At 42.2% G+C, this 12,701-nt stretch overlaps 1 protein-coding gene across 5 annotated transcripts in view; it reads right to left on the minus strand.

Moving 5' to 3' along the window:
* Positions 1-1,204: 1,204 nt before the first annotated feature.
* Positions 1,205-12,701, minus strand: part of LOC142376708 (glutamate receptor-interacting protein 2-like) — a 402,317-nt gene continuing 390,820 nt past the window's right edge. For all 5 annotated transcript variants that reach the window (XM_075460179.1, XM_075460180.1, XM_075460177.1 and 2 more), the window contains exons 22-25: positions 12,390-12,606; positions 12,017-12,225; positions 11,130-11,276; positions 1,205-8,183 (exon numbers count right to left, since the gene is read on the minus strand). In XM_075460179.1, the coding sequence (XP_075316294.1) occupies positions 8,025-8,183; positions 11,130-11,276; positions 12,017-12,225; positions 12,390-12,606 (732 nt within the window). In that variant the 3' untranslated portion in view covers positions 1,205-8,024. The remainder of the gene's footprint in view (positions 8,184-11,129; positions 11,277-12,016; positions 12,226-12,389; positions 12,607-12,701) is intronic.

Consider the following 12,701-nt stretch of genomic DNA (forward strand, 5'->3'; position numbering starts at 1 on the left):
GTCTCTTCCATGATGTCATTAAAGGGGAAGTTTATTTTTTTTAAACCTGGACCTTATTTCTGGCATAAAATATGTTCATCTACTCACCGATAACAGTTTGGTGAAAGTCGGCGTCCTTCGGAAGATATTTAGATCACTGTAGATCTGCGTATATCCATACAACGGGAGAGAACATGCAGGGCAGAGACAATACAGCCTCTAAATAAGGCATCTGTCTTTATTTCACCAATACGTTATCGACGCGCGCCGCCGCTGCAGCAGCATCTTCACACAGAATTTGCTACTGCTGCTGGTAACATGGTTCGTTATTGCGTATTTCCAAATTGCTGTGTTGCACAAAACTAGCAGCAGCAAACTCTGTGTGAAGTTAGCCGACCGTCTCAGAGCACGGAGTAAATGAGCTGTGCTGCAGCGGTGCGCGTCGATGACGTCATCCCAGTAGACGCGTGTGTCGAAAGCGCGCGATAGCAACAACACGGCAGCTCTGAGCTAACAGTGCAATAGTACGCGTTCATGCATTCATTCATCTCAAAGTATTGGTGAAATAAAGACAGATAATGTCTTATTTAGAGGCTGTCTTGTCTCTGCCCTGCTCTATCCCGTTATATGGATATACGCGGATATCGAATGATCGAAATATCGTCCGAAGGACGCCGACTTTCACCAAACTGTTATCGGTGAGTAGATGAACATATATTAATGCCAGAAATAAGGTCCAGGTTTAAAAAAAAAAACTAACTTCCACTTTAAATCAAGACAGACTTAGGTTTAATGCCTTTGGTGACAAATGGTGCCACTCCCTGCTGCTGTCATACTGTGGATTTCCCCACCGTGGGACTAATGAAAGCCTATCTTATAAGTTTATCTAAACCCTTATTATAACCTTTAACAGAACAGGATCCCATCAGCTTAAAAACAAAACAAAAAACCGTCTTTAAAGATGAGACAAAATTCTACCATCAGAGTTGTTGTGAAAACTGAGGAACAACTTTTAAAAGTTTAAATGCCTCCGTAAATGCAATCCTGTTGCCTTGTTCTGTCATTTTCCTGCGGTATTCATGTTTAATGTCACTTTTTAAAAAACTTTTTGTTCGTATTTAGCTATAGAAGAGTTTCTTTTTTGCTGGTTGAAAACATAAAGTCCCCTGATATGCATGCATGAATAAAACAGGCCACTCATCCAACGTAAAGTTAAACGTTTTATTTTTCTTGCTTTTAATCTTTCCCTCTCTCAAAAAGAGAAGCATAGCAGTACACTCATTTAATAGAAAATGAGAATGACAACAACAAAGTATACACTTCATGTTTCTGTTCTTTTTATTTATTTTTTTTTTCTTCCCATCTTCCGGAAGAGTAATGTTGTCATACAAAAATACTATATTACATAGAATATACCTTTACACAATTTGAAAAAAATACACAATATCAACACATGTACCATTAACAGCCCAATCCGGAATCGCATCAAGAATTTACATGTAAACTTGTTAAAAACAGAAAACATAGAAATGTTACGAGCTTTATACAAAAAGTTACCATGTAATCATAGGAAACGTGTAGAATGATTAGACGTGCTGCTTTAAAATAATTTCCCCACGTAGAGTCACAGCTACAGCTGGCTAGAAATCCAGAGATGAGTGTTTTCATGTTTACAGGAATGGCGACAGGCTTGTAAGATATCTGAAGCACGAGTTAAATCAATAGCTGGCAAGCTGCTGACATTATGCAGCAATTCTGCTAGTGTGCAACAAACTGAATGGAAATACAAAGAAGCAGCAAGCTAGCTAACTAGCTGAACTAGCTAACAGTTAGCTAACAGAGGAATTCTGACTTTGTTTGACTTAATGTTTATTCACCATTAGCTTCATTGTGGATCAGTAGCTTTTGGTGCAAAATACAGGTACTTTATTTGTTAACCTGACTGTTTGTTCTCTGAAATACAGATTTAGACTTTAATAGTATTGCTTCCTACAGAGGGTGTGCTCCCATGTCATTGTATCTAGAAACTCTTAAGAGTGCTTGAACTGATGAATATTCTGAATATTCAACATGGGTAAAAGGGGGGAAAAAGCTAATTCTCGGCTGCGATAATGTGACAGAAAGTGAGCCCCCAAAACTCTCACAACTGTGCTAACATGGGTTTTCTATTACAAATGTGTCCATATACAACCAGAAGGTTCATTTAGGATTTTTACCACTTTAATTGTTTTTATTTATTTCCCCTTCGAGGAGGATGATGAATGGTTTACTGGTTGTGGGCTTGTGAGTAAATATAAAATAACATAGACCTTGGTTAAATAGTTGCTTCATAAATGTACATCTGTGATGCAGAAAGCGTGCTTTTGAGACACAGATGAGCAAAGACGATTTTGTCTTATCGGTCTGGAGAAAAACCCACAAAAAAAGTTCACTTTAACGCAGCTAATGTTGTGATAAATATGATTTAGATGTCAATGTAATGTATTTCACTGATTTAAGGTGGGTAATGACGACCAGCCAGTGCAATAAAACACAGTATACTGTCATAAAAGCTGAAGACTTTGTAATTGTAACATTTCTACCCCTCCCCAAAGAAAATCCTTCTATTGTAACTTGGATATGAATTACAAGATCGGAGACATCAGTGTCACAGTTCTGAATCACCTGTAAAAGTGCAATAAATAACGCATCGCTGGGATGATAAATGTACATTTGTAAACTTCACCTAACCAGTGGACTCACGGTTCTGGATTGGGCTTTAAACAAACCCAGAATGCATAGGGAGGATGGATGACCACACACGCATAAATCAAAATAAAAAACAAAACACATTTCTGGGAGGCTTTTCTCAGCATCATTTTTTTTTTCTTGCTTTACAAAAGTTTTTCTTTGTTTTCTTTTGGCTACTTGCATTTAAAAAGCACTCAGACAAGTTTGTTCAGTCGTACATGAAAAATATTACAGTGTATGATATTCAACAGTGTGCTTCTTATTTTGTCCTCAGTGCTTGTAGAGAAATGAGTCTTCTTCTTTTTTTTCTCGATTATTTTTTTTTTTTCATGTGCATTGAACTCATCTGGGTTTCAGACAGGAGTGAAACCATCCTGAAAACATCACCACTGTACAATGAAATGTACACCACCTAAATCTCTTCCACACACACACACCGGAAAAAAGAAAAGAAAACGAAAACTTTAGGCCCATACATTGCCTCACAGAAATACAAATCACTTCAGCAGAGTTGCATACACTCTGCTTTTCTCACCCATTTTTTTCCCTCAAAGGGAGCAACTGTATTCAAACTCTATTATGTAACATCAGGAAAAAGTGAGACTGTGAAGGGAACAGAGGTTGTAATTGTTCCTTTTTAAACCCTCTAATCCTTCACAGAACAAAGATCGCTCTGTCATCTCCAACACAAATATTCTTACATTATTCATGCGTTGTATGAATCAAAACTCACCATTGTGGTATCTATAGTGTTCACACACTACTGTGTAAAAGCTTTATTAGCTTTAAACATTTATCTCGGATGGATCTTATACGTGGATAAAGTTTTCCATTGAGATGTTGGCATGTTAAATATAATGTCTGCTCTGAAAGGGAGACACTTGGACGTATCGTAAGAAGCTGCCCAAAGGCTATTGACAATGGTGGCTCTCCACAACACAGTACTGACAGTTAATGTCTCGGGACGAGCAGCTAAAGTTTCCAGTACACATTGCATAGCAAGGCTGAGACTGAAAACTGCCAAAGAGACTGAGAGCAGCAGAGGACGGATACATGAAGCTAGATAATTCTTTAAAGCTGGAAGATGTCCAGTAGAAGGCAGGTAAGCCTGTGTGACTGTAGCAGAAGCCTCAAGAAGCCTGTTCAAAAGCTGCTAAAATAGTTTTTTTTTTGTTTGTTTTTCTGTGACGATGAAGCCAAGCGACAGAATTTTCAGGAGCAAAAACTGAGATCTGCCTCGTAGTTTTTTCTATCTGACGGTAACGCTTGCCAGCAAAGATGGATTAGGTTCTTATTCCTGCACCAATCGACCTTTAGTCAATCGACAACCCTGTACTTTTTGGTGGAGGTAATTTACTTGCGACACGCCTCTTCTAGTCATGAGTTTCACGCAGGTGGGATTCAGATCTGACCTGCAAGATTCTTTTGATCTTTCACAAATGGAGACTGTCCTCCCACGAGCCCGTGGATTGTTTGTTCGTGCAGGCGATTTCGGCGTATCATGCGACATCTAGTGGCAGCGAGAGTAACTGCATGTGAAGTGTAAAGGGTGATTTATGGTCGGCTACGGAGAGCCCTCCCGGAGACGCTCTCCGTCGGCCAAAGTTCCTATCTATCTATCCGTCGAGGCAACGAAGACTCGCGGAGACCGCAAGGGTAGTGATTGGTCGGCTAACAACATAATTTCCGGAATCACTTTTCCGGTTTAGCTCCTTCCTCTCAGAACAACAACACCGCCATTTTTGAAAGAGTTTACTGTGTGCCGGTCAACATTTGGTCAAAATTATTTGCATTTCAAAATCAATAAGCTGCAACAGTCTGTCTCTCTCGGTCGCCATCGTTCACTGTGAGGAGTGGAACGGAGCCGGAAGGTGAACAATCAATCAACGACTTTCACGATAGATGTGGCGAGATTAGGTCGTCTAACGTAGCGACGCCTACTGATCGGGAGGTGAACTGCCTTGCGTATCCGACATCCCGACGGAGAACTTCGAAAGGACGGAGAGCCTCTCCGTGACCACGGAGACGGATTAACGGATAGTGACGGAGAAGCATACTGAGGCCTAACGGGTATCTACTATGGTGGCATAGAACAAATGGCACATCTTAGTCCTAACCAGGTTTAATCCTCTAGTAAATTTTGATTTCTTACCCTAAACAAGTGTTACTGCCTAATTCAGAAGATGAAGCGTGGCCGTAACGTGTTACGAGGATGGGTCATCGAAGCAATATGACATCCATTATGATGAGGGTGGCAATGTAAAAAAAAGAACGTACTATAGTAGAGAGCATTGTTTTCAAAACCTAAAAGTGTTGCTTATGTATTTCTCTTCATGACTTTCAAGATTAGTGCTTCCTGTGAAGAGGGAATATGGGCTGAAGTGTTGGCTAATAAAGCGGCCCGTGAGCTCCTATTGGTCGTATTTAGGCATATGAACAATCTGTGGTGGTTTTTGACAAATGTCAGTGATAGTGTTGTGATCATGGTGGAAGTAGCATGCTGAGAACAGAAGGCTGTAGTCCACAAAGGAGCTGTTGTACAGTCTCATAGGGGATTTGGAATAAAACTCAGACTTGGACAAAACTGGTGCAGTTCGGAGAGAAAATGGTGGCATCATCAAGCACTGATTTAGGTTTTATTTTTCCCATTTGTTGAACCGCGTATTATATAAGTATGTAGGTAAAAACCTTTTGGCATCCTTTCATTTCGGCATTTTTGCACAGTACATGAATATATAAAAATATTGCCTTCTGCTCTGTACACACTTCTTCACTTTGTCACACTCAGACTTTTGCCAAGTACAACAGCCAGTTTCTTTTTGGCTTATCCGAGACTACTTGAGCAAAGACATTTTGGCAGGAATCTGAGAAAAATCATGAAAAACAGGAGGTGAAGGAAGTGGAAGGAATGTCTGCTGTTATAAAACAGGAGATGAGTTTCAAGCTTGTATGCCGTAAAGTTGAAAGATCTATGCGAGGAGCTTTAAATAGTCTGACAGAAATTTCCATGAAAGACTGTCTGCATTGGTTTAGAAGTGTGTATTTGTGGCTCACTTTGCGGCCTCATCTATCTTGTTTGCATTAGCTTTGAGGCGATGTGTACCCAAAGAGTTTTAAAGTTTATACAGTTCTTTGCTACCACCAGGCTTCAGCGGTTTGTTTGCCAGATTGAAAGGCTAACTCCCCATGTTAGATGCACGCTCATGGTTAGACCTGTTCATAGTCTGCATCCTGACATTAGAGGTCATTAACCTCCATTTATACTCTTTGTGCCGTCTTTCCCTACAAAAACCGCACAGAAGCAGCGATCCATCAATGTTATAAAAAGGTTCTGTGTGTGGCGTTACAGCTGCCAACTCATTAGTCATAAGTTGTTGCAAATGAACTGGTTTCAACACCAGATGCCTTCTGACTACTTCCATTTATGCGTTAAATCTCAACAGAGATGGCAAATGTGGTGAAGTGCAGGGAACCCTCAACAGAACGTGCTTTTCTCCAGTCTACGCGGCCAACTTTCCATTTAAGTTCAACGCTGCACGTTTAATGGCAAAGCTAGGTGTAGGTGATCGTGCTGAACTTTAAAGCTAATCGTGGTTTCTTTGTTAAAGGCATTCAATACAGTAGGCGCTACAACTCTGACCCTGCAGGCCAGAATGAGCCGAGATGACGGGATCCCAGGGCTCTTCAAGTACAGCTCCCTGCAAAATGGATTCAGGCATTTCTTTTTTTTTTTTTTTTAAATCAGTGGGTGTTTGATTGGAAAATGTGACTGCCAAACTGGACCTGAAGGTTACATGTGCTGCTCAGACTCCCTCAACAGCTTGTTTTTCCAAAGCTCTGGTGACAAATCACTGCAAATATGTTGTGCTTAACTCGGCGAGCAGTGCTTTTGTCAGCTGTGCTTAAAGAAAAAGTCTGGATTTAATAAAGCAGAAGCCTCGCAGTATTTTAAAAGTGACTGTTGGTGGCGAGCTAATCTTATCGGGCAATCACAACTTCACTGGTTTAGCTGTCTGGCGACAGACAAATATGTGACTGAAAGCAGCTTTAATGGAAATAGATTTCTATCGAAATACACAATCTGTAATCTGAGAGTAGGAAAGCTGCAAAGAAATGCAAATTAATAATTAGTGCATTAAGTCATGTAGCAACATTTTAGCTTCTATTCACACCTTATAGAAGCCGGTCCAGTAACAGTTTTATTCTCTGTATAGGTTTGCAAAGGCTCTATCTGAGAAAGAGGAGAAGCTTTGCTGTGTGCCAGTTCCCATGCAGAGAAGTTAGATCAAGCAATGAGTGATTTTTGGCCAATCACGACCTGCGATTGAAAAACGCCCCCCACCTTCTGCAGACCCCTTACTCGGGCTCTTGAGCAGCTATAAATGACCAATTTGGCAACATCTCGGCATTTGGCACGAAAAAAAAAAATGGAAACTGGTCATTAACTTCTCAATGTTGTAGGTAGATGTTTTTATGTTGGCAGCATAATTTTACTCTGATGTAACATGCACACTTGCCCGTTCTGTTTCAGCCCAAAATCAACTCAATTTAAAATGCCCTTCAAAAATAGAAAGTATAAAAAAAATAAATAAATCACACCCATGCCTCCTTTTTCCCCCTTTTTCATTGTATAAAACAAACACGGTTGTGATGACATCATTCTTCTGATGTGATGATGGCACTTATTTTCTTCATTGTGATTTACTAACCAACATAAGTCTGCATTTTAACAGCTGAACAAAAAAAAAAAACTGGACTCCATCTGTACAAACCATAATCAGACATCTTCTTTACAAACTGAGCAAGACAATTTTCCCCTTTTGTAATATCTTACATTTCCTAAATTCACTTGCATTGTTTAATAAGGCAGATCAGTCTGGTTACACAAACATTTTAGATTCATGTGAACCTATGTTCTTCAGCTGAAACTACCTTATTTATTTTTATTTTTTTATTTTTTTAGGTTTTCATTGAATTCCTTAAAAATCAGAATCGGTAGAAATGACTCCTTGCAATGCCACTAAAGTGTGTGCTGATGTTGGAACAACAGTGAGACCACCATGCAAATTGGCAGGAGAGTTTTTGGTGTTTTTTTCCCCGCTTTGTGGTAATGTTTCCATAAAGAATAAACTGTATAACAGCAGTACAACTCTGTGTAATAGGGATGAGGTGACTGTGCATGCAAATGTTAGGATGTGTGTGTATATTTGGGCCAGTTCCACTCATTATGTATACAATTCATAACTTGACACGTCTCCTGCCTTTAACAAGACTGAATGTGCATGGGTAGAGATTCATCTGTCTGTGTGTGAGGGTTACAGATCCAATGGATGGTCTAAGGTGTTGTTGTTGTCTTCTGGATCATCGTTGGCCAGCGGGTTGCGGCTGATGACCAGCTCCAGTCTGTCTCCGGCCTCTGTGATGAGGGGAACCGCCAGGCAGCAGTCAAAGTCCCTTGTCCGTACATGGTTCACCTGAACAGAGAGAAAGGTAATGGCTGCTCTAATTCATGGTAATTCTAAGAGCTTGAATAAGGGCAACTGGACGTCTTTACGTCTGAAGTAATAGGTGAGGAGTGTACGCACAGTGGAGGGGTTGGTCATTATGGTCGTATGTCACTCAGATAATTGGTTAAATTTCAATAAGACTGAGTTATTAAGTGCATGTAGACACCTTAATCTGACAAGAAATTGGGTCGAATCGAGTTACTCGCGATCGGATTAAGACCCCGAGATAACTCGGTTGAAAGTCAAAATAAGCCTGCTTTTACACGCTGAAGCACGTGGTGAATTAGACTTTGCGTTCTGCGCATGCTTGAGATTTTTTCCCGGGGTTGTGAACCAGAAGTCAAAGGAGACGATATTACTGCTGTTGTCGCCGTCAGAAAGAAAGAAACAACGCGATGGAGAATGCTCCGTTGTGCATCGAGTTTGTGCAACAAGCAGCTCATCACAGACCGAATGTAGAGGGACGTAGCTTCATCTTGCTCTTCGTTCTCCGTCTTTCTCCAATGCCTGAGTTTGTTGTTGTTGTTGGTGGTGAAGAGGTCAACAGGAATTTGCTCTATTAGCAATAGTTAAAATGGGTACAGCGCCACCTATCATACCGGGGTATGACACGCTTTGTGCCTATGATCCGATTCATTCACCGCCATATATTCAAGGAGAATTACCCTTGCTCAACTCATTCTTATTGTAATTTAGCCAATAATCCGATCCTTTCTGTGCCATGTGACCCCACTGAGTGTGGCGAAGCACTGAGCTCATACAAAGGAACAATACCAAGCTACTGGTTCAGTGGAGGCTTTCATTGAGCACATCAACTTGGTGGACAGCTTCTGTGCACAGTGAGGTGAAGGGAAGTCTCAAAACTGAGGTTTACCTGAAACCTACACACAGATCAGTACCTGTTTTTTAAAATCCCATCATCCACTAGAAGACGAACTAGCTGTCATCAGAACATGAGATCACCGGGCTGAGAGTGTACCCACCAAGGCCGAGGGAACACAAAAGAAAAGCCAACACCTCAAGAAAGCACTTCAAACCTCCACAGGAGGTTTGACACCTTGGATCCTGAGACCAAAACATGCCCTCTACTACTTAAGGCTCTAGCATGGTTGCCGCGTCTGCTAGCGCGAGCGGTGTTGATGACGTCACAATTTCGTGCCCGCAATATATAGTGGCGCAAATCGATGCGCCAGTAATTGCAATTTTCTCCGTCACAGAGGTGTCGCTGCTACGTGAAGGTTACCGCTACTCTACAACCACGAAAGTGGAGAAGAAAACAATGACGAGCAGGAACACTGTCATTAAAGCGGCACAATGCAACTTTTTCATGGTCATAAAATTGCTTGGCAATCATCAGATTGCTTGGCTGACCCGTTCTGATGAAAACGGTGACATTTCCATCTCCATCTGGTGGCCCTAGACCGAAACAGCGCTTGCAACTTGCCTGTGGCGCCGCGTGCTTTGTTTACCTCTGGAAGTCTTGCGACACACGAGAGCCGAGAACTACTGCTTCACGGCACATCGTAAAGGGCTCTGAGCCGAGCCAGGGAGCCTGATAAGACACACCCCCTCTCCATTAGCTGTCGACGGCTCTCCAACTCTCTGCCAGTGTCTTGAAAAATAAACCGTAAATTGCCTCTGGTGGGTTTACGACAGTCTGGCTAGACTGTCGCCTTATTTTCTACGGAGCTCCCCCTACAGCTTTGGGGTGTGTATCGCATGGTAAACAAACCCCGTGTTACTGAAAGTTGCATAGCGCCGCTTTAATTATACTGCTGCTGCTCGGATAATTTGAATTTTTTAATTCAGTTAAAAGAGGTGAAGATCTGAAGCCCCCGGCATCACCACTTGGAGTCTCTGCCCTCTTCTTTGCCTTCACGTATCTGTCCCGTAGCTTCTGCCACACATTCTTACAGAACTCTCCCTTTTTCCCCAAAGTTCTGCCAATCTCTGTCCACCAGTTTTGGGAGTTTACGTGCTCCCTGTGCTGTTTCACTGCAGTTTTGTACAGGTGCCTGTACAAACGCACCTCCTGACTGAGCCTGCTCTCACATTGGTCCATCCGGTTTGTCGTTCTCGGCGCAGCCAAGTTACAAAAATTGACTGGTGCACGACAACGCGCTGCGCCGTCTTTTCAAGACAAGCGCCAGGCCTGAAACTTCATTTTGACGTCACGGTCCACCACCGCCGTGAGCGACGAGTCAACTGTAAATCCAGCTTAAGCCAATACTCCACCAACTAGTTCAGACCTGAAGATGCCTTTTGGAACATCTTCAAGAAGTTCAGTTGCCCTTATTCAACCTGTTAGCATTGAAACAAACAGTTGTTTAAGATTGATATAACTCCTAATTACAACTTTAAATCTAATCTCTACTTCAATAATAACACTGTAATATACAGATCAATGGTGGCAGTGTAGACTGTAAATAAAAGCTGAATGCAATGATTAATAAATCTCAAACATATCAAATATTAAAAGTGAGACTTTCTTATAACAAATATTAGCTCATCTTGAATTGAAAACATGAAAACATGAAAACACTAAGTGGGCAAAGCTCTACTTTCAAAGACCAACAAAGGTCTAATTTCCTCGGGCATGTCCTACAGTCTGCACATGTGTACTGGCTAGTCCATCTTTAAAGGGTGTACAACATCCTGGCAGAGCAGTTGCACAGCACAACCCTGCAACCCCAGCAATTCAGGACATTTACACAACGGGGTGACTTAGAAAAGACAAAGCCTCAACAAATCTCACTGGTGCTTTTAGCCTTTCTGCCCTCTGGTTAGCTGCAGAATAATCTGCACACAAACAAGCATGTCCCAGTTTCTCTTTAGGGAGCCCTAAGGACTATCGGTTTCCATCTGTCTGCAGTTTATTAGTCATATTTTTCTACACTAGTTATACATGATCACCTGTAGGATCCGGTCGAATGGTCTGAGCCCAGCTCGGTCCGCTGGCCCATCGGACCGAATCATGTTCACATAAACGCCTTTCTCCAAGAAACCGTCTGATACGCTGAAGCCAAAGTCATCGCACTCTGGGTCCTTTACGACTGTTACCTGTAAAAGGACAACACAATGATGTAAGACTGGTTTACGTTTCTGTAAAACGATGGTTGTAGCTTGTGCTCCTAATGCAGAAAACATGGCTAAGAGACACAAGTTTACCCCTCAGTTGTGTTAGTGTTGATGGACCCAACGTGTATTTTTACCACATGCTTACATGTAAAAGTGTTTGCCAAAATTTGAACTAAACTCAGATTCTGCACATGAAGCCCTACATAACTCTTCTGTTACTTCCACATCTTCCGGCCTAATGTACCTAACTTTAAAGGGATAGTTTGCCTCTTTTGACATGAAGCTGTATGACATCCCATATTAGCAATATCATTTATTAAATTTGATTTACCCCCTGCTGCGTTCTATGAGCCGAGTTCCAGCCTCGTTTTGGCGTTGACGAAGGTAGCGCCAAGCGATTGTGAGGTCTGACTTTTTTTGGTGGACGATTTTGTGATGCAAATGTATTACTCTTTTGAACGCATATTGTTTTGAGAAGCAAAACGCTTTATTTTTTAAGCCCCAGCCAACTAGCCGGACTACCTTTGTCAACGCCAAAACGAGGTTGGAACTCGGCTCACAGGACGCAGCAGGGGGTAAGAAAATGTTCATAAATAATATTGCTAGTATGGGATGTCATACAGCTTCATGTGAAAAGAGGCAAACTATGCCTTTAATACATCCTGGCTCAGAGCAGACCCTGAACTTCGACAGAATTCTAAGAAAAAAGGGTTTGAGCTCACTTTGTGCAGCTCCAGAGGCGTCGGGGATAAGATTCCCTGCATCTCCTCTTTGATCCGGCGGGACTCCCACGTTCTTTCCGATACTCTCAATGACGCCTTGGACTTGGACTCGTGGTGCAGAAGAGGGGACTGGCCGTCATGGTGAATATGGGCCCCCTGGTGCAGGTGCGCCTCCTGGTTGAAATGGGCCTCCTCGTTCAGGTGGGTGTCTGGATGCAGGTTTTACAGATTTTTAAACAAACAACCCCTTTTTACATGCTAACAAATTAATTTAAATCCATTCAAATTAAAGAGGCACTCCATTAAATGTTGCCAACTCAGCAAGTGAAACTTTAAGAGAGCCAGCCCTAGTTCTGTTCCATTTGGCCCCGACCTTGGTGGTGGTGGTGGGCCTCCTCGTGTAGATGGGCCTCCTCGTGCAGGTGGACGCCCTGATGGAGGTGTGCACTCTGGTGGAGCAGGTTTCCCTGATGGAGGAGGGAATTTCTCCTCAACGGGCTCATCCTGCTGTGGCTCAGCATGGACTCGGGTGGAGGCTTGTTGACACCATCGACACCCAGACTGATGGCTGTGCCCGTCATGATGGATGCCTGGAAAAGAGTTTAACATCTGTCCCGTCTTTGTGTATCTTTAAATATAAAGTTTTAATAGTTACGGTGGTGTCACAGTTCTTCTGATAATGCTG

This window comes from Odontesthes bonariensis, chromosome 3 (assembly GCF_027942865.1).
Source record: "Odontesthes bonariensis isolate fOdoBon6 chromosome 3, fOdoBon6.hap1, whole genome shotgun sequence".
Classification (NCBI taxonomy): Eukaryota; Metazoa; Chordata; class Actinopteri; order Atheriniformes; family Atherinopsidae; genus Odontesthes; species Odontesthes bonariensis.